Below are 23,402 nucleotides of genomic sequence, written 5' to 3' on the forward strand. Positions count from 1 at the left end.
TGATTTAACGACTGTCGATATTATTTTCGGCTTACACTTATTAATGACAGGATTCCAATATCGACAGTCGTTAAATCAAATATCGTCAGTGTTGTATGTCGACAGAGTAACATCCCTAGTGCGCAAACAGTTCAAGTTGATAATCAAAACCAAGTGCGGGTAGTTCGAAAAACTCGCGCGGCTGTCAGAAGGTGTTGATGTCATTTCAAGCTAGTCTTCTCCGAGACCACGGGGACAACGCCGTCCTTGAAACGTTGGAGGTCAGTTTAATATGTAGTTATACGCGATTAAGTCCCGATTTTAAAAATAATGATGTGTAATAATCGTGAAAGTTTAAATCCGATAAAGTCTGTTTGTCCCTTTCCGACGTATTGGTGTGATAGAAAAGGACAAACGAACTTTATTGGCTTGATAACTTTAGAGTACGTTTATGAATAAGAGGGTAAGAGTTTTAGGTAAATGATTCATGGTTATACTCTGTCAACCAAGTCTTTACTGACAGACTTGTTAGACAGAATATAGTTTCATTAGACTTATATTGATCGGGATATAGACCTTGATTACCATTTTGATTTTTTTGAGTGACACTTGAGTGTAGTGTGTTTTTGACAGACCAACGAGTGTGAACGCGAACAGTGATAAAAGTGAACGCAGCCGACGTGCGCGAATGAGGGTAACCACGCGCTGTCTACGCAACTTTGACGTCCATCCACCGGTCTTCAGTTTTCCGTGATCATGATGCATGCAACTGCGTAGAAATATCGGGACCTCAATAAAAATCAAAAAGGTAATCACGGTCTATATCCCGGTCAATATATGTCTAATGGCCATATTAATAAGGGCCCTTTCCATTGGAAGCAATATATCGGCAATCTCATTACTTACTTTGTCGGGGGATGACCCAAAATGAGTCTTGGCTTCCAACACAAGATGACGCCACTTTACGCGGGCCAGGACGACATCACGCCAGCCCTCGGCCATTTCATTACAATTATGACAATTATTACAAGAGCTTAGAGAGGAATCTATCATTCGTTTGTACTTGTTTTGCTGATATGGCTACGTGTGTACGGGAATTATAGCAAGGGAGCGTAGGCTTGCCTATAAACTGGGCAACGCCTACATCCGATTCTTCAACAGCAGTGGCAAGCTGCTTGATGCGCCGCCACCTGTTGAGACTGCGACGGCTACTGTAGTGAGCGGTGCCCTCTCCGCTGCGAAGCAGAGAGAATGCACCGCTCCTAATACAGAAGCTGGCGCGTCGGTGTCGGAGGTTAGCGAACCGAGCTCCGTCGAGAGACAGAGCTCGACAGGCGAACCTGCGGTCCCCCATCCAACCTCCAGCGCAAGCGAGAGGGCGGAAGGGGCGTCAGCCTGCCCGCTGACAACCCCGCGCGAGGACGCTGATGACAGCGACCTTGAGAGGGATGTCGCGCAGCTGATGGACCACGACGCCCCGCTAGAATCGGACGAGGAGATGAGCATCAGAGATGGCTCCTCCACCCCTAACTAACGTCACACAAACCAACCTCCAGCATAAACAAGCCGCAACGGCTACCTTGCGAAGAATGCTGGAGGTCAACAACGAGGCCGTCGCCCTTATCCAGGAGCCGTGGATAAGGAAGGGCAGAATCTGCGGTCTAAACAACATCGGAGGTAAGCTACTTCTGGACACAACTGTAACCAATCCACGCACTTGCATATATATCCCCAAACAAATCAACGCAGTTTTAATGAATGAGTTCTGTTCCAGAGACTTGACTACGGTCGGGCTCCAGAGTAACTGCGCCAGCAGCCCAGAGTTAATCATAGCGTCTGCCTACCTGCCGGGCGACGCGGACATACCGACGGTCGAGCTGGCAAACCTCATCCAATACTGCGAAAACAAGAAGCTTGAGCTGATCGTCTCGGCGGATGCGAACGCGCACCACAGGCTGTGGGGCAGCGAATCTTCCAATAGACGAGGTGAGGACCTAGTAGAGTTTCTATTCTCCACCAACCTTAAGCTCATGAACAGGGGTCGGAACCCACGTTCGTGACCTCCAGATTCCAAACTATTATCGACATCACACTCGCTACGGAAAGAGCATCGCAAATGATCTCCGATTGGCACGTGTCAAATGACCTGTCATGCTCCGACCATAGATGGGTAAGATACAAACTAAGCGTTGAGACTCCAAAACCTGAACCCTGGCGCAACCCGAGACGTACGGACCGCGTCAAGTTCAACAGGTTATTGTCTAGCAATCCGGAACTCGCAGTGCTCCCAGGAAGCTACGCGGAACCTGCTGACATAGAGGCACACGTAAATAAACTAACAGATATACTAACGGAAACGTTTACTAGCACTTGTCCACTAACAACACCCTCGACTAAGGCCGACAGCCGGAAAGGCTGGTGGGGACCTGAACTCGAGAAACTGCGAGGAAAACTTCGCAAACTGTTCAATAGAGCAAAGAATACTAGGAGGGCGACCGACTGGGAAGCGTACAAAGCGACCCAAGCGCTGTATAAAAATCGCATCCGAGAACGGAAACGCGATTGCTGGAGGGCCTTCTGCACCAACATCGAGACCAACTCTCAGGCTGCCAGGGTAAAAAACATTCTCTCCAGCGACCCCGCCAGAAATGTAGGCTCCCTGAGGAAAACTGATAACAGCTACACGACTACCGACAGTGAGACTTGCAAGCTGTTACTCGACACACACTTCCCCGACTGCTCCGTCACGGAGGAGACTTCATGGGAAGGGGCGGACAGGCAAAGGTTAGTACAACCAACTGCAGCCGCCATGGACACTGCCACTAGAGCCGTAACACTGGAAAAGGTACTATGGGCAATAAACAGTTTCTCTCCATACAAGGCGGCTGGGCTAGACGGCATCTTCCCGGGACTCCTCCAGTGGGGTAAGGACATCATCGCGCCGCACCTAATAGTAATCTACAGAGCCTGCCTAATTCACGGTTACATCCCTGTGAAATGGAGAGAAGTAAAAGTGGTATTCATACCCAAACCAGGTAAGAACGATTATACGCAACCAAAGGCATATAGGCCAATAAGCCTGACATCCTTCCTACTAAAAACAATGGAAAGGCTCTGCGATCGCGATCTCAGAGACGGGGCACTGCTGCGTAATCCTCTTCACCACCAACAACACGCCTATTCCTCAGGCAAATCAACGGAATCTGCACTACATAGTGTGATATCACCAATAGAAGATGCTCTATCAACTAAATCATCAGCACTTGTAGCCTTCATCGACGTAGAAGGGGCTTTCGACAAGACGCAATTCAACAGCATAAGCCAAGCACTGCTAAACCATGGCGCTGACAAGACCATATCCTCATGGATTGACAGCATGCTAAGGAACAGAGCAGTGCAGGTAAACGTGAATAGCAACACAAGGGCCATTGTATCCAGAGGCTGCCCGCAGGGAGGGGTAATCTCGCCACTCTTGTGGAACCTCGTGGTTGACAGCCTCATTAGAGCGCTCAACGAGGCCGGCTATTATACCGTGGGCTATGCAGACGATGTAGCTATCCTCATTAGAGGGAAGTTCGAGCCAGTCCTATGCGACCTAATGCAGGGCGCGCTCAAAATCGTCGAACAATGGTGCTCGGAGCAGGGACTATCCGTAAATCCATCTAAAACTGAATTAGTACTGTTCACGAAAAAGCGTAGTATAAGGAACCTTCAGTTACCTAAGCTCCAGGGAGTGACACTAGCACTTACCAGAGAGGTAAAGTATTTAGGTGTCACACTGGATGACAAACTGCTATGGAATAAACATCTTGAAAATAAACTAGATAAAGCCCGCATCACATTCTGGCAGTGCAAGAGACTTCTGGGTAAGACCTGGGGCCTTCACCCAAGAATCACCATGTGGTTATATACTGCAGTGATACGGCCTATTCTTGCATACGGCGCTGTGGTTTGGTGGCCTAGAACCAAACTCACCACAGCGAGGAATAAACTGCAGCGTTTCCAAAGGCTAGCAAGCATTGCTACCACGGGCTGCATGCGAACTACACCCTCAGAGGCCCTGGAGGTCCTTTTAGGACTACCGCCCCTGGACCTATTCATACAGCAAGAGGCGGCCTCCGCGGCGGTGAGGCTTAAATCACTCAACCTCTGGGGTGCATCGAACGGGGCTCACACCATGATCCTTAGGAACGCCATTGACTACCAACCACTAATGATGGCTCCTAATGACAGGGTACCCAAAGTATACGTCTTCAACAGAAAATACAACATACAACTTGTTGAGGAGGAAAACGATTGGTCGAGAATACACGAACTACGCATATACACCGACGGTTCTAAAACCAAGACAGGGTCGGGTGCGGGCGTGTATTCTCCCGAAATAAACACGCATATCTCAACAGCCTTAGGCGAATATAGCTCCATCTACCAATGTGAATGCTTCGCCATTATACAGGCTGCCAACGCAGTGGCTAAGCGACGTATCACAAACCAAGAGATACGCATCGTGTCTGACAGCGCTGCAGTACTGCGAGCCCTAGATAGTAAGACCATTCAGTCCGGGCTCATACTAGAGTGCCACCGAGCATTGGAGGTGATAGGGTCAAACAACCTAGTCACGCTACAATGGATAAAGGGGCACAGCGGCTCTCTAGGGAACGACGCAGCAGACGAGCTGGCCAGAAAAGGTTCGGACCGGAAAGCGACTGGGCCAATCCCGATGCTTCCCTTACCGTTTGGTCAACTCAGGTCATGGATGCGTCAAAAAACCAGAACACAACACGCTGAACAATGGGCAAACACCAGTACCTGTAGACATTCCCGGGAAGTAGTGCCACACCCGGATACGCGCTTAACAAAGCGCCTACTAACTCTGAATAGAGCATCGCTACGAATAATCGTAGGCAACATTACTGGACACTGCCCACTTAACAAACATTTACATGTTATAGGTAAGACCGACAGCCCTCTATGTCGAGGATGCCTGTCGGCCGAAGAAACGGTCGCCCACGTCATCCTGGAATGCGAGGGAGTGAACACACAACGGGCTCAAATCCTCAAAACGACGAGGTCACTCCGAGAAGCCTGTGGAGACACCAGGAGGATCCTGCGCTTCTGGGCGGAGTTAGGCTGGCTAGACCCCTAGCTGGCAAATACAGCACGCACAATGGCCTCTATCTTTGAGGCTAAGTGCGGAAACCGGAGCCCATAACCATAACCATAACCATGGCTACGTGTAAGGCCTGGGTACATGCTCATAATGGGCATACAGCGTGGCAGAGCGTGCATGTCAAACAATTGAAGCCTATACAAGTGTCCTGATGTACTCTTGCCTGCCCCGGCGAATGCAATGCACCGCTCCAAGCGTCAACTCAGGCCTTAATGTGTGCGACTGTGCGTCAACTCAGGCCTTCCTGATAAGGTACTTACCTCGTCTACATAGGTGATGTAGATGATGGAATCCTTGAGCGAGTTCCGCTTGATGATGCAGTCACCGGGGATGTAGAAGATGGTCTACATGTAGCACCACCACACCAGCTCCGACAGGATCAGTCTTCACCACTTACCTTAACGTCTCCATAGATGTATATGATGGAATCCTTCAGAAAGGTGATGTAGATGATGGAATCCTTGAGAGAGTTCCGCTTGGGGCCGTCCATAAATTACGTCATTCTAAATTAGGGGGGGGGGGGGGGGTTTGGTCTGCGGATGATGGTAAATGATAGATGGGGGGGGGGGTGTTTCGAAATTGACGTCATTCTTATTTATTTATTTATAGTTTATTTTTCACGTACAAAAAGATTATTTCTAAAAAGAAATTTCTTCCAGCACACCTAGTAAGTGAGACTGCAAATGTGAGAGGCGGCTAAGGCGCATACAATACTAAAATAACTCATAATAAACATACATAAGTAATGCAACATAGATGTACACAAATACAGTAATAACTACAGATAAAATACTCTAACAATAATATTACATATAATACTAGCTGCCCGCCCCGGCTTCGCCCGTGGTACTTAAATGTATTATACATATAAACCTTCTTTAAGAATCAGTCTATCTATTTAAAAAAACCGCATCAAAATCCGTTGCACCAAAATCAAATTACGCAAGATCCTCCCTGATGGATTTATGCCGCCACCCCTGCTGCTTACATCAAATCTGGAAGCAGCGCCTCCTTTAAAAGAGGACGCCAGCTTCTGTCCTCTTTACCTTCAGTTAGCACTGAAAGTGTACATCCACTTTCTGCGGCCCCTCGTCGTAGTGCTCGAATCTTGGGACGGCGAGGAACAGAAGTCCTTCAACAGTTGCATGACGGCGTAACGGGACAGGCACTTGACGTTGAGTGGGTTGAAGACGTGGATGAATCGAGCCAAAACGAATATCGGGAGGATACGGAGATATTACCCGTGATCCAGAATTTAAAAGAATGGGTGAAAACTCCGTGGGAGTTATCCAAAGAAAAGTAAAAAATAAGTAGTTATATTATATCAATGATTATTGCCAAAGTAAAAATAATAAAAGATGATTCTATAACCAAGTGTTTTAATCATATAATACCCTATTTTTCTCAAATCTGCAATGTTTTATTTTGTCAAACTGGTAATGACGTCAATTTTGGGAGAAGGGGGGGGGTCATTAAGATATGACGATAGGATGATTATAGGGGGGGGGGGTCTAAAATCTGAAAAAAATCGATGACGTAATTTATGGACGGCCCCTTGATGATGCAGTCACCGGGGATGTAGAAGATGGTCTCCATATGGTGATACCTCCTACAGGAACAAGTCTTCACTGACCTCCACGTCTCCATGGTGATGGAATCCTTCAGCGAGTTTCGCTTGATGATGCAGTCACCGGGGATGTAGAAGATGATCTCCATGTAGCACCACCACACCAGCTCCGACAGGATCAGTTTTCACCACTCACATTAAGGTCTCCATAGGTGATGTAGATGATGGAATCCTTGTGCGAGTTCCGCTTGATGATGCAGTCACCGGGGATGTAGAAAACGATTTCCATATGGTGACACCTCCTACAGGAACAGTCTTCACTCACCTCCACGTCTCCGTAGGTGATGTAGATGATGGAATCCTTGAGCGAGTTCCGCTTGATGATGCAGTCACCGGGAATATAGAAAATAGTCTCCATGTGTCGCGCCAGCTCGAGAGAAACTCGTACGACAGGTCACGGAGGAGACCGCTCTAAACACAACGCAGCATTATGGTTAATAAAAAATGTTAACATCGGGTTCTGGGTTATAAAAGAAAATGATTAGAAAATTGCCTCTAATATTTTATAATAGGAATTCGAGTATCGAAGTAGATTTAGTCCAAGTCGGCAACTATTTTGAGAGCCACTCCAGCGCAAATGATGCAAACTTCAAACTTAGATAAAATTATGACATTTATTTACTGAACGATATGAGAAAGAAAGACGGTATCTTCCTCTTCGTCATCTCAACACTCACTGTTGAGACACACCTCGGACACTGGCGATCAAATATATGAAAGAGGCGCGTTCGTTCCTAGCACACAGTCTAAGCTCGTGTAGGTGAACGCGTATTACGCTTGTATGAGTGACATATGACAGGTCGACTTTTCGCGTTTTTGACAGGTGGTAACTGTGAGGTAACCGAGAGGGGGTGGGCGGCACTTTCAGCGGGGAGAGCGGGAGTGGCCATACTGTACGATAGTACTATTTATTATACTGTGGTTGAGATGACGAAGAGGAAGATACCGTCACTACTTTTAAAAAATCTCGTATCTCACGCTGCCCCTCAAAGTTAAAACGCAGTAAGTCTATATGCATTCCATACATACTTACTACAATTTTCTTTTCATTGACAGACTTAGATACAAGTTTTTTTTAAAGTAGTGACGATACGTAAGAGGAAGACACATTTGTTACTCAACCCTTGCAGAAGCGCCCGGCTATCAAAATCATTGCCAGATTATTTAGGTTTTACTCTAACCCCCTTATTCATAAATGGGTGAATCAACTTTTTCTTGCTTTTTGCAAGAATTGCCCATACTTATTATTAGCTCTACTTTTGTGAGTTTTAACCTGGCCATCGTGAATAAAGATCCTTATTTTTATTTTACATTAAGGGAATAATTAAAAAAAAAAACCATTTACAATTAAATCTATATGTGACCCAGTGGAAGAGACACTTTTTTCATACAAAAGTGAGGGACAGCTATGTCCACTGGGTCACTGCTCGAAATAAAGTAATAAAATAGCAAATCCTATAAAAACATGATGTATTGCATAGCTTGTATATCTGTTTTTAATATAATAATTATAAACTAATTACACTAAATACAAATTAAATTTTCTGACCACATGTAGTCGAAGTATGCGTAATTTTGAATAGAATAGAATAGAAATCGTTTATTCGTGGTAAATTACAATAGGTATTAAAAATACAAACATTTAATTATAATTTTGCTGGCAAAGAAATGTTGATTCACCCAAATGTACTCTAAAATTATCAAACCGATAAAGTTCGGTTGTCCCTTTCCGACGTATTGACGTGATAGAAAAGGACGAACGAACTTCATCGGCGTGATAACTTTTGAGTACGTTTATGAATAATGGGTAATTGTTCGTACAGTCAACCAATTGGAATCCTAGGCCACTCTAAAACCAAGTCAAAATGACAAGCAGTAAGACCGTAAGAGATTTCTTACAATCTGATTTACAACGTCACTATGACCTAGTTCTACCACAGTATGTGTCGTATTGCTATTTTTACTCTGTGGTTGGTATGATTGCTGTATATTGTTGGTTTGTTACTATATATCTGTCTTGCTGTATATTACTATTTAAGTATGTTTATGTAAGTCTATTTATATTCTCTTATATGTGTATGTTTATTCAATTTGTGTGTTGGAAATTAGAATAAGTATGATTTTTCATTTCGAAGCACTTACTCTTTCTGATTATGTTTTTTATTTCCGCTACCCAAAGGTTGTCTGGTAGAGATCGCTCTTTAGCGATAAGACCGCCTGTTGTCTGCCTCTATTTATAATCATTTGTTTTGTCTCCGCTGTATCTTTTTTCTGTATCTCTTGCTGAGGTGTGCCAATAAAGAGTATTCTATCTATCTATCTATCTATCTATGTTCTACAGTGGCCTAGGGTTCCAGTTGGTTGGCTGTAGATACTAGTAGATTCCCGAACTGATCGGTGATACCTTCTGTGTGGCCTCAAAGTAGACATCGGTGTATACACTGCTGGGCAGGACAGGCGGGAAGCTAGGCAGCAACTGAGAGGCGGAGACAGCTCTTTGCTTGTGCCAGTACATCTTGTAGAAGGTCTCCACCTTGTTTCGGAGGCTTTCAGGAATGTCGGAGCTCGTCTGAAGCAGTATTTATATATGAAAATCGTTAAAGAAGATTTTTTAACCTGAACTTCAAGTTCTCCACATTAAAATTTGATCAATCTGTCACATTCACATATAATCCATATTAATAATATAAATGGGAAAGTGTGTGTGTGTCCGTCTTTACGGAAAAACGGAGTGACGAACTACAGTGATTTTTTAAGTGGAGATAGTTGAAGGGATGGAGAGTGACATAGGTTACTTTTTATCTCTTTCTAACGCGAGCGAAGCCGCGAGCAAAAGCTAGTATGAAATAATTAGAAGATGCGAAGGTAATTTTGATAGTGAACGCCTACAGCATTTATGTATAGTCTTTGGCATTGGCTATCAAGTAGTCAGTAACGACCCTTAATGTGTGCTTTTAGCGTCGAATAGTACCGTACCATGTATCTATTAAGACGATCCTGACTAATAGTGACAGATGTTTCTCAATTTGCCTTAAATCAAGGCAGTTAAGTGCTCGTAGTAAGTAGGGCCGATGACTTGAGGGTCCTTTCTTGAAAGAAGAAGAGGGTTATTTCATGAACTAACCAGGTCTCTCATGATGATCCTATACCGCGTGCGAAAGTTCTCCGCCGGTCGCATATGAATGCTGATGACGGATGAGAGAGAGGCCACCGCCATTCCTGTCACCATCAGGGTTCCTGTCACCATCACTATCAGGTACACGATGCGATCGCCGTCGTTAAGGTACAAATCTGGAGGTCTGGAAGGCAAAGGCATGGGTTATAAAATGACTTCGCGCGTAAGTAAATACATGCAGAGAGAAGAATAAAAATTTTAACCACGAATCTCTGATTGAGGTTAAAAGGTTATGGTATATTTAAAAACTGTTGCATACGTGTATTTTCTGCACACAACATGATATTATGACATTTACATTTTCACAAAAAAATCAGAAGAGTAGTGCCTAATTAAATGTTTGTGACAACCAGCGCCACTCCTTTTTGCACGTTGCCAAAATTCAGATAAATATTAGGTTAGTGGAATAAAAATAATACTCAAGTACAGAAGGCTCACTCTTTTGACGTTCACAAAATGCCACCATTCTAAATTCTTACCTACAAACAGACCGCACGCAAAGTAATGCCCATTTATAAAAATAAAAAAAAATCGCGAGCAGCCGACATTGAATTTTATTGCCTTTATGCTCTGAATGCGCTGCGCACTCGCGGTCGCCGGCATGTACTTGTAGCGCGGCGCTATGTAGAATCGCGGAGTGAGCAGCCCCGGGTTCGCTAACTTTTTTTGTACAGGAATTTTCATAGACTTCTGCTGAGTGACGTTAGTGTCCGTTGTGGTTGATGCAACTGGCCCTGTGGTGAAATTAATCATTCCTTACCCAATAGGTATAAAAATCTTGTTGATGATATACAAGGCCAACAGTATTAGGAGCCCATCATTGTAGACCGGCTCAGGCTCATCATCATTCTGCACCAGCCCGAAGCTCACCAGCTTCATCATCTGGCTATGGTGGTGATGGGTGTTGATGGGGTGCTCGGCTAACTGAAATAACAAACTGTTCACATTTAAATCACGGTTATTTTCATTAGACTTATATTGACCGGGATATCGACCGTGATTACCTTTTTGATTTTTGTCGAGCTCCCGATATTTCGACGCAGTTGCATGCATCATGATCACGGAAAACTGACGAAAAATCAAACAGGTAATCACGGTATATATCCCAGTCAATATAAGTCACATTTAAATCCTTCACGTTCGTTTAATTAACCTACTTGCTTTAAATGTAATCACAATCAATGTTGCCATCTCTCTAACTCCCCTCCCCTGCCCCTCCCTTATACGCGTTCGTGCGTTTTCTGATGACATAGGACCAATATCCCGTACATTTAAGCCGCCATTTTAGATTTTTGTCTTTGAAATCCTTCCGATATCCGATATCTGATCAGGGTGCGTAGCCGAATGGCACTAACGCTCACGAAACGCTCACTAAACGAAACGCTAGTAGGTATCTATCTCTATCGCTCTTGCGTATTGGCGCGACAGAGCCAGACTAACTTTCGCGGCGTTTCGCTTTCGTTTGGCGTCGGAGAAATGCCACTCGGCTACGGGGCCAGGCCCCGTAGCCGAATGGCATTTCTCCGACGCCAAACGAAAGCGATACGCCGCTGGCTCTGTCGCGCCAATACGCAAGCGCGATAGAGATAGATATCTACTAGCGCTTCGTTTCGTGAGCGTTTCGTGAGCGATTGTGCCATTCGGCTAGCAACCCAGATAATGTGAATAACGCACTAAGGCCTGAGTGGAAGCCCGCAGCGTTCGGTTCAGCGGAGCGTGCGGCCACTGTATCCTATGTAACGTCGACTCAGGACACTAGGGTGCGTATCGATCGATATAACTTTTTTTGATATATAATTTTTAGTCGTTATAACGATCATTTGATATAATTATTGAATCATATAACAAAAAATAATATACTAACAAATTGTATAATTCTTATTTAATATAATGTTCATTTTTTCGAATAACATTTATTATAACATACTTTGAGTATAATGCTTATTTCCGATAATAAACAAATTGTATAACACAAATTCTTTCTAAAGCACAGTTAGAATAACAAAAAAATGTACAATAAATTAAATCACACAACGCGCTGCTACCAGAAAAATAGGTTAGGTTAGGTTAGAACTGTGACCTTTATACATAGGTACTGCTATCAGAAAAGCAGGTTAGGTTAGGTTAGAACTGTAAGGCCCTTCAAAAAAGAATAATTTAATTCATGAAATGTTTTATACTGTTTGCTAGTTACATTATACTAGTCGTATATCAATAGATAATTATACCAAATAACGGTTATTATAAATAATTGTTATACGAAATAATGATTATACAAAATAAAAATAGAACCGTTTTTCCCCCGAAGGGTAAAAAACGGATATTTAGGTTCCTGCCGAAGCTTGAACCACTAATGAGATTAACACCTTCATAACTCGGCCCTAATCGAGTGAATTCCTCGACTAGTAGCGCCATCTGGCGCGCCAGTCAAGTACTAGTGTCGCCCGGTTACCAGCGCTCGGCTGCTTTTTCCTCAGTACCTTTAGCCGGCAAGGCCCTTAAGGGTGGTTCAAGCTTCGGCAGGAACCTAAATATCCGTTTTTACCCTTCGGGGGAAAAACGGTTCTATTTAGGTGTCCGTGCCTTCGCTTGAACCACTAATGAGACGTGTTTAAACCTCTGCCGGCGCTGGTTAGGGCGTACTGTGACTGATATACTTTATTTATACAGAAATGTCATAATAAGAAATAAGAAGGTATACAAAGGGATGTTTCAAAATTTAGCTACTAAGGTTTTATGAGTTGAAACTGACAGCACAGCACAGTTATCCATTATGACTCTATGATGGTGGTGAATCACTTAATTTATATATAACATAAAACCGATAGGAAGCCAGTAGTTAATAGATCGGTATTACAATATTTACGGAAATAAAACCTGTTATTTCATTAACATTTTTGTGAGAAAATATCTGTAGCAACCCAAACTCTGAAGAGCTTCCCTTCATCAATGGGTGTTACATCAACGTCGGCAAAATTTGTCTCACGTTTCCCTTACAACAGTCCTTAGTCAGAACAAGATCATATACATGTTTTTTGTCTTATAAATTCACCAAGATACTAGTCTTCTTCTGCTTAAGATAACTATAATTATATCATGTAACTATAATACACAATTATATCATAGCACTGCCGTGAGCATTATGACATTATGTTGAAATTTTTATTTTTCATGTAAATTGATTACTGTACCATAAGTAATGCGCCTATATGTATCTCTCAATATGCACATATTATTGTTAGTATACTGAGTAATAAGCAATATTGACATAGCTTAAACATTGTCTTACATAGCCCACTGCCAAATGTCAACATTTCCCAATGCGTAATGTGTTATGAATTCTGTATATGAAATATACATTTGCCCAAAACAATTGAAATGGACGCTTGAGTTGGGAGAAATTGCACGCTATCATATGTTAATTTGTAATGTATACCCACATTACGATAATGTATGCGTTACTGCTGGACTGGTAGCAAAACTGCAAATAAGATGATAATACATTTTCGGCTTCTGACTGAATTGATAATACCATGGTCATGATTAGCTAAGGATCCATATAATAAAAGGTAAGCTCCTACTCAAAGTCTTTACGAGAACGGAAACTATGTAAATTTTTCCCTATTAAATTAAAATGGGTCAACTGAGCAAAAATCTTTGGGATACAAGCGATTGAAACGAATCAATGATCTAATGAGTCACACATACTTAGGCGAAGATCAAATGAAGGCAATTATTTCTAATTAAATTGACTTTGATACTTCCATGAATATACATGAATGTTAATGCGGGAATCCTCTCTACACTGCACTCGTCAACTTTATTTAGTCTTTTACTATGTCTAGCTAGTATGCTTTTTTCGATATTTGAAATATTTAATTTGTGTTTGAATAATTATGAATATGTGATGCATATATTTTTAGGCTTATCATTTTTATGACTTATGTGCTGACTAGCCGAATTTATAAAGGGAAAATTGTACGATTCGTGAGCTAGTAATTCTAAAACATTACGACTTATGGCTCTTTAGTCCATTTCGATATTCTAATAAGAATGTAAGACGACAGATAACTATTCAAATAAGGGTTAATGATGTACGATTACCCATTTATAATTAAAATTCAGTCATCAGCTTAAGATAGTAAATAGTTTTCTTTTCAGCACTTTCGTAATTTATCACCAAATTGCAAAGCAATATATTCTATATTGCTCTTTTGTGCGAATAATATAAATGTCTCACGTTCTTTATAAACTGATGTATACACATAAACATACGGGTTAATATTTACTGTATTCTTGCTTATTTCCCAAAATCCATATGCAGCGGGACTTCCCATAAACAAGATGCAACTGTTATGTAAGGTAATACCTGATTCTACAATTATATCGAGATGACAATTATTTATTTATCGTATGGCATATAATTAGGATTTTCTTAAAAGTCGTACGTACGCACGGCTGTAGCATGTAGCGCCACGGACGATGACAATGGTATTTACACTTGCCTGTCATTCGAGACCAATAGGTCAAAATATCGTAGCTATAAGTACCTACTGCGTACCTTAAGCGCTGAGCATTTTATTTTTTATTTAGGTCTCAAGACCTTACTTCTGATAAATATAGTTCATCAATATCTATTTAAACGGCAATAATTTTAAGTTTTCTGTTACCACTAGAAACCCATTTTGCCTAGAATCTGCGCTCCCTTTTATGAGTGTCCTAACAAATTCTTGTATGTCAGGTATATTAGGAGTCCGAAGTCTTCTAAATTAAGTCTTATGTACAGTAATGTTATAAACATCATATTTCTAGTTCCTTACACTAAATTCAATTGGGACTGGGACTCGTCCTCTGGCCTTACGGACCGTTTCTTGAATAAGTTGTGGCGTCTCCTCTGTTACTGACAAATAGTCGCGCCGCAAAATTCTAATAAATGGCGCTTAGTAAGCAACTGCGGAAATGTGTACCGATCCTACAACGCGCTAATGGAGTTCGAAAAGTTAATTGTAAATATGCAACTTCTGTTAATCTCTCTAGGCCCCAGAAACCTATTCAGAAAACATTTGTCAAATGAAATAAACGGGAACTTTCTGTTAGTAATACCGCAGTAGCGGGCGATAATTTTAGGATGCGAGCGCCTCTTTATTTGTAAGAGGAAAATGTGGTCTAAAATCGAAAGAGATTCATCCTTCAATTTCCGTTTAATTTATCATTTCAGAAACAGGCCTCCACATTCAGTGACTACCTTTCAACATTTTATCCATAAGGGTGCCTTAGCAAATTGTGAAAATCGGCTTCTCTCGGAAAATGTATTGCCCTATTGGTTTTAATGAGATTAAAGTGTTTTCGATATATCATACTCATACAACAAATAAGCACTTTGAATACAATTTACCTACACGGTTTCTTGCTTTGTTTTGTGTAGTTGTTTAAGTTTAGGACCAACTTCATTTACTTCGGTCAAGAGATGTAAGCCATAGTTCTTCGCTGTAAATAGTTTGAGAATATTGTTCGGTCGTCTCTTTAATCTAATTCGTTAGTTATTTATAGAAACATAGGATTCGTAACATTACGCCATCGAACTGGACAACCGACAAATCCTTTTACGACGAGAGTCCGTCCTGAGTAACAATGCAACAAGGCATACTAAAATTCTATTGTGCTAAATAACATATCCTTTTAGTTATTCTGCCAAACTATCCACAAAATATCGTATATATTTGGGAGTCAGATTTCCGGTACGAGTTTGTTGTCTTTGTAATTAACCTCTTCAAGGATTGTCTGTAACCTTGGTCTAGCTAACGTTAGTAATAATGCATGATTGAGTATTCTAACCGTTGGTCGATTAACGGCAGTTTGAGGTCAATTTGTAGTACATATATGTATATATCGTACTTAGAAAACTTTCCGAGCTGTAGCTTTTTATTTCTAAATGAATTGGTTCAGAAGTCTCTACTGGGTCGATTGCTACAGAAGTGATACTTTTGTCAGTTCGGTATACTGAACAACATATACTGGAACATTCTCCGCCATTAGTCCGACTAGACGTTTCAGCCGGACAGCTATAAGTTTGCTGAAATACAGACTAATATCCAGGTTTCACAGAGTAATGAGCCTAGTACAAGAATTTTCCTTTGCGGTAAGTTATTTCGTAGCTAATAGTCAACATTTGCTAAGTACCTGAGTGGTTCTTCTGCATTTCTAAAGTCCGTATCAAGACCCAAGACCATGCGTCAATTATTGACGCCCGTGAGTTGATGAGACTAGAGCTCTAATCATTCATTTAGAAGAATCTGCACTCTAGGAATAGCGTAAAACAGTAGCATAAATTAATGGATTTTCTTTTTCCCATTGGTATTTTCACCGCCCCCTCTCCCTTTCTGATTGGGCAAGAAGGGCTTTGTAATATAAAGTGGTTTTTCATTCTGTTTAGCATCACTATTATGTATATTTCTTAATTCGCTTAGTATCTGGCAACAAAGTGCTAGTTAATTGCTACCGAAGCTCCACCCACACGTTTTTAGATGTGGAAGTGGATTTTCACAACGTCAAACCTGCTATATTGTAATAAACCTCTATCATGACGAGCATTCTAAAAGTTGACATGACAAATTAGGTTGGCAATAACGGCGTTGCTTTACAGTAATTGGATCACACATTCGTCATCATTATGGCCGTTCAGATATTCACGAGTGAGAGAAATTTGGACATTCCTCACAATCATTCATCTGTTGGTCAGGTGACCACGCTGATTATGTATTAGCTAATTAGGCAATTGAGACGACGCCGATGTCGTTCACTTTACCTGTCTAAAACGACCCCACTTATAGGAACTCATCACGTGATGATTTTTGTCTAATAAGACAATGACTAAACTGTGTAATTGTGTATGTCTCAGGTTAACACGTACGCTGTGGTTCTGATTCAAAAGACCTTCTACGAAGTATATATGTTTAGAAATACCTTATACAAAGTATGTTTAGTTAAGAGTTGTGCTAATTCTTATAGTTCTTAATTATTATTATTATTATTATTTTTGTCATGATATTTTTATGCAATAAAGTTTTTATCTATCTATCTATCTAATTACCGCCAAGTAGATCTTAAAGCGACATAATCTCATTGAGATTCGAGTACAAATACAACATTTTGCCTCATGATCATAACGCTCGTCTCATGACACGAAAGGTGAATTAGTGCATAGCATGTAATAACCCAATGGGTTCTCACAGGATGTCGTAAATCATCGCATAGGGCAACGAAATCTAAATTCCAAGTCGCTGCAAAGTTCAATCTTTTGCGGGGCGACGCTTGTCAATTTATATGACAGTGTACTTTTTCGCACAGCACAACTTTACTCATGTTGTCTCTAATGACGAATCATGTCTGCACAATGAATGATTTTACTTCGTCATATCACGAGGCGATGCCCTATTGGATCGTGGGCCCTATCTTTTCATAGGCCAGGTTATCTAAAGGGACCTCATCTGTCGTTTCAAGACATCTCTTGTGTCCTGTCACCTCACGAGGCGAAGCTATGACTTTTCAAGGGACGAACCTATGTCGTCTCACGGGACGTCGCTCTGTCTCGTCTTACGTGAGCGTAGCATTTGTCCTTTATATTTTTTATGACGGTGCATAGGATTACACTGCGTCCCATCGCTGTCAATTTTCTTCATCGTCTCCATGCCACCACACAGGAACAACCCTGTCGTCTCGCGGGACAATGCAATGTCGTCTCATTGGACGACGCCTGTCGTGTCACGGCACGACGCCATGTCGTCTAACGGGACGACGCTTGTCGTCTCACGGGACTACGCCATGTCATCTCACTGGACGACGTCATGTCGTCTCACGGGACGACGCCTGTTGTCTCACGGGACGACATCTGTCGTTTCACAGGACGACGTCTGTCGTCTCACAGGACAACCTCTATCGTCTAACGGGACGATATCTTTCGTCTCACGGGATGACGTCTGTCGTCTCACAGGACGACGTCTGTCGTCTCACAGGACGACGTCTGTCGTCTCACGGGACGATGTCTGTCGTCTCACGGGACGACGCCATGTCAGTCTCACGTGAGTGAGGCATATCTATCCGCGTACTTATGACGGTGCCTACAGGAGGTCACTGCGTCTCGTCGCTGGGCCAAAGGCACCGAGCGGAATATCACGAAGTTAGAAGTAATCATAATCTTCTCGATGTTTTAAATTTCTCGAACTTTTTAAGACTTGCTTTTGTAAACGTGTTGCTCGGCCGAGTTACAAAAGCGTACTGAGGAAAAAGCAGCCGAGCGCTGGTAACCGGGCGACACTAGTACTTGACTGGCGCGCCAGATGGCGCTACTAGTCGAGGAATTCACTCGATTAGGGCCGAGTTATGAAGGTGTTAATCTCATTAGTGGTTCAAGCGAAGGCACGGACACCTAAATAGATATTTTGTGGTTATACCAAATGTTAATTATGTCAAATGAGTAATTATATCCTTTAAATATATACCTAATGTTGTTATATCAAATGTTACTATACCAAAAAAAGTTATACCAATCATTACACACCCGTCCCACCGCGAGCTAGTAAACTATGAACTATCCAGTGAAATTAGAAAGGCATTGTATCAAATGAAAGCCGATAAATCTCCTGGTGAAGATGGCATTACATCGGATCTCCTTCGCGCTGGTGGAGACCAGTACCATACACTCATCACTTACCTTCATCTTGATGCCGACGAGGTACATCCAGAAGTAAGCGCACACGACTCGCAGCAGGCACAGGTAGTAGAAATATTTGAGAGCCGTCACCACGAGACTGCTGTTCATCGTGTTTTGTTCCGTCTTCCCTGAATAAACGAAGGATTTTCAGACAGACACTTAAATATTAGAGCGGTGCCACTGATGCATTTGTTTGTTGCGCCATCTGTGTGTGTTATAGTGTATCGCGTTCTTAGGCGGTCGGATTTTAATGTATGGGATGGTACGAGTATGATCTTTTTATATATTTTAATGTATGATGATTGTCATTTCCTCTAGGCCGGCTGAGTCAGTTAGCTTTTTTAAGATAAAAATCTCATCATCCTCCTTGCCTTATCCGGGCATTTGCCACAGCTCATGGGAGCCTGGGGTCCGCTGTGACAATTAATCCCAAGATTTGGCGCAGGCACTAGTTTTACGAAAGTGACTGCCATCTGACCTTCCAACCCAAAGGGTACCTAACTAGGCCTTATTGGAATCAGTTCGATTTCCTCACGATGTTTTCCTTCCCCGAAAAGCGACTGGCAAATATCAAATGATATTTCGCACATAAGTTTCGAAAAACTCATTGGTACGGGCCGGGGTTCGAACCGCGACCTCCGGATCGAAAGTCGCACGCTCTTACCGCTAGGCCACCGAGCGAGATTTTAAGGGAAAACTTGTTAAACAATAATTTTATAAAATAAATAATAACTATCATTTAGTACTTACAGATGTAGTTTAAAGGTCGGTGGACGCGAATAAAGTAGCAGGCCGTTTTGATGTGGTATTTGTAACTGAAGGGCAGGTAGTAGACATACGAAAGTATATCCATCAGGAACCCCACTAAAAAAAAAACAGTGTCGTCTGAGATTTTTTTTTTAAAACCCCCGACCGCGACATAGTGGACCGATCTTCATGAAACATGGCTAAGAACACTGCCGACTAACTCAGCTTTCAAACAAAAAAAACTAAACCTAAATCGGTTCATTCGTTCTGGAGCTACAATGCCGCAGACAGAGACATATACAGACAGACAGACAGACACGACAAACTTATAACACCCCGTCGTTTTCGCGTCGGGAGTTAAAAAATTACATCAGAACCATCAAGAGCAATGTACTGCGGCCTAGATAGCGCGCTACACAATTCGGTTTCTCTGTGCCAGATGGCGCTAATATTAATATTTGACAATTTAAAAACATATCAACTATATCAAGTTAAGAATGTGGCCCAAATTATCAAAACTGAGGTTCAAAAGTTTTATGTTGTGTCCAGAAATGGCAGTCGATACAGCTCTGCTACTACACATTTTGCTTTGATATTCATCCACACTAATATTATAAATGGGAAAGTGTGTGTGTCTGTTTGTTTATCCATCTTTCGCAGCAAAACGGAGCGATTTATAGACGTTATTTTCTTAAGTGAAGGTAGTTGAAGGGATGGAGAGTGACATAGGGCTACTTTTTATCTCTTTCTAATCCCCCAATTCCCTAAAATGGGGGGTGAAAGTTTGTATGGACCGTTCCACAATTTTCGAATTTAAAGTGAGCAAAGCCGCGTGCAAAAGCTAGTTCTCTATATACTTACTTGATTTTTTTAAATATAATATTATAGTATGAATTTTCTGAGATGAACTTTTCGCTTTTGCCCTAATCTGTTAAACAAAGGCCTTTGTTTCTATTAGTCGCGCCGGTTAGCTCCCGTTTAAACGGCACGTGCTATAGTCTCAGTGTAGTTAAAAAGCAACTATCATGATAGCAATAAGGTTCAAATCCATAAAAAGCCCTTACGGAGATAACACGTTTTGTCATCTTCAAAAAAAGTTACCTGCACTCTGCAAACTGTTTAATAAATTTGAACCTTATTGCTATCATGATAGTTGCTTTTTAACTACACTGAGACTATAGCACGTGCTGTGGAAACGGGAGCTTACCGCCGCGAATAATAGAAACAAAGGCCTTTGTTTGACAGATTAGGGCAAAACCGAAAAGTTCATCTCAGAAAATTCATACTATAGTAAAACTAACTGTAATGTTTAAATTCTTACGTTTCATGAAGAAAGTGATAGGCATGCCGGGGTAATCTCGCAAGGCGGTGACCACCAAACTCACCGCTACCGCTCCGTACCACACATTGTATGCCTGATCTAGCATCTGGAAAGAAATATTTTTACGGCGATGGATCCTAAATTAGAATAACAGCCGGCCTGGCCAAACCGTTGACACTACTAAGACGCCGATCGAAACGCATTGCAGTCTGGCTCTGTTGCGCGATGTTTCAATTTCTGAAAATGCTCATCTGGGACCTTAAGTCACATTAACTAATGAATCTACAGTTGTAAGTACTCACGTTATTATATCGCTATTGCTGCGACATGTTTCGGGCCAAGTTGGGTCCACGGAGTTTAGCCGCCGCGCGAACTCCTATATATCCTGAAAAGGGGCCTCCAAATTGGCTTGAAACATGTCGCAGCAATAGCTATACAATAATAACTTGATCACGGTCTTCTGCAGTCCTAATAATAGGTAATAAGTCCTAATAATAGGCTTACTCTTAGTTGCACGATAGAAATAAATACTTAAGTAATTGTACCTTAAAATTATTTGCGACAGTAAATTACTTTTTTTCAATGATATGGCAATGGCAGGCCTTCTTAACGCTGTCAACTCAGCGGGTTGGTCGATGGCCACAACAAACAACCTAGGACATTTTGAGAAACCTAGTGGATCTTACTCAGTATCATGGACTCTATCAGCCTACCAATTGTTATCAAAATCGGAGACGTGATCCAAATGTACAAACTTTTCGGGAATTGCTCTAATAAGTTGCGAGAAATCGACGTTGTCACAACCGTCCTCTGTCACAACTCACCGCGATCTCCCCTACTACCCCGAGGGTGGTGCCGTCAAGCTTGGCGACGGTGGCTATCAGCCCCCCCAGCACGACGAAGCTGAAGGCCGCGTTCAGCAGCCCGTTCCGGGAGACCCAGCAGATCAGGTCCAGGATGTATTGCCACGTCCACCACAAACGGTACTCTGGCTGGGGACAATTTTTGAAATTACTGTCACTACACAGACTTAAAATCGCTTCCTACCTGTCTCTATGAACCTATGCCGTTTTTATGAATACCCTGCCGCTTCTTTTCGCCATCGCCCTACGCGACAACATTTCCATCTCCACCATTTAGATGGCTGGCAGTAGTGGCAGTCCTCAACCACACCAAGATTACACTGGCGATCAAATATATGAAAGAGGCGCGTTCCTAGCACACATTCTAAGCTTGTGTAGGTGAACGCGATGCTTGTACGAGTGAGATATGACAGGCAACTGTTAGCGTTTTTGACAGGCGGTAACTGTAAGGGGGTGGGCGGCACTTTCAGCGGGGAGCGGGAGTGGCCATACTGTATGATAGTACTCTTTATTATACTGTGCCTCAACTGTGCGTTCCTCCAGAAACTTCCTGCAACGCACTGCTAAACTGTTGAATGAATTGTCGCTTGCGGTATTTCCGGACCGATACGACCTTCAAGAAAAGAGCGTACACCCATGCCCACTACTGTCTAAAGACTAAAAAATCGCTTCCCGCTACCTGTTTTGAATGATTCACGGTTATTTTCATTACACTTATATTGACCGGGATATAGACCGTGATTACCTTTTTGATCGCGCGCTGTCTAAGCAACTTTGACATCCACCCGCCTTCGTCAGTTTTCCGTGATCATGATGCACCCAACTGCGTCGAAATATCGGGAGCTCGACCAAAATCAAAATGGTAATCACGGTCTATATCCCGGTCAATATAAGTCTAATGAGTGGTTTTGGTCGGCGGAGAGCCGATACCACGTCGATTTATGTTTGGGGAGACCCTAACACTCGGTAGGGTATGCCTTATAAGCTTTGCATAATAATAATAATATGGAAAGTTAAAAGTAGTGCTGTTTTTCCCAACTCACCTCATCCTCGATCTCAGCGTCAACTTCGAACCATTCTGTCTGTTTCTTTTTCAAATATCCTGTAACTCTCTTAAACATTTTACACTAATCGTAATAGTCAATCTGTTTTATTATATTGATAATAGTCTTAAATTCCTAATTTATTTGACTTTGACAATCTTTGATATTCAACCAAAGAGTAAAAAGGTGTTAACTTCTATGGTTCCAGTCAAAGAGCATTGAATCACTAGAACCATAGAGAAACTTGTGCATACTATGCCTTAAAGTTATTTGAGTTTTGATTAAGTATGACATTGACGCATCAAAACGATTTGTTTGCAGAAGGCCTACCGTGGACCACGTTGAATAAATAATTTCCAAATCTGGGCAACCGAGCTTCGCTCGGTTCTGTTTCGTATCCTTGACATGTGTCGCCATATAGTTCAAAAATGAATAGTACCTACAACGAGCGAAAGAATTCTCAGCCTTAACAACACAACTACTCCACACGAGATGGCGCGCATTTCGCCACAAAAACTCAAATAGTGTATTTTCTATTCGTTTTAGCCTTGACCTGTGTCGCCATCTAGTGTTTGCAATAAATAGTACTTACATCGACCGAAAGAATTCTGTCTTAACAGTACAACTACTGCACACGAGATGGCGCGCGAAAACGCATGAAAACTCGAAAATTCGCGTTTTCCGGGACCTAAGGATAAGTTAGACCGATTTTTCACCCCCAAAAACCCCCACATAACAAATTTCTGCGAAATCGTTAGAGCGGTTTC

The 23,402-nt window shown here is 42.2% G+C and overlaps 1 protein-coding gene across 1 annotated transcript in view; it reads right to left on the minus strand.

Moving 5' to 3' along the window:
• The window catches only part of LOC125226927, a 66,516-nt gene extending 43,803 nt beyond the window's left edge, over positions 1-22,713 (minus strand). The window contains 9 exon segments of the mRNA XM_048131108.1: positions 7,042-7,151; positions 7,154-7,187; positions 9,181-9,345; positions 9,901-10,075; positions 10,712-10,875; positions 18,662-18,789; positions 20,730-20,835; positions 21,554-21,721; positions 22,636-22,713. Of these exon segments, the coding sequence (XP_047987065.1) occupies positions 7,042-7,151; positions 7,154-7,187; positions 9,181-9,345; positions 9,901-10,075; positions 10,712-10,875; positions 18,662-18,789; positions 20,730-20,835; positions 21,554-21,721; positions 22,636-22,713 (1,128 nt within the window).
• Positions 22,714-23,402: the final 689 nt, after the last annotated feature.

Source organism: Leguminivora glycinivorella, chromosome 6, assembly GCF_023078275.1.
Source record: "Leguminivora glycinivorella isolate SPB_JAAS2020 chromosome 6, LegGlyc_1.1, whole genome shotgun sequence".
Taxonomy (NCBI): Eukaryota; Metazoa; Arthropoda; class Insecta; order Lepidoptera; family Tortricidae; genus Leguminivora; species Leguminivora glycinivorella.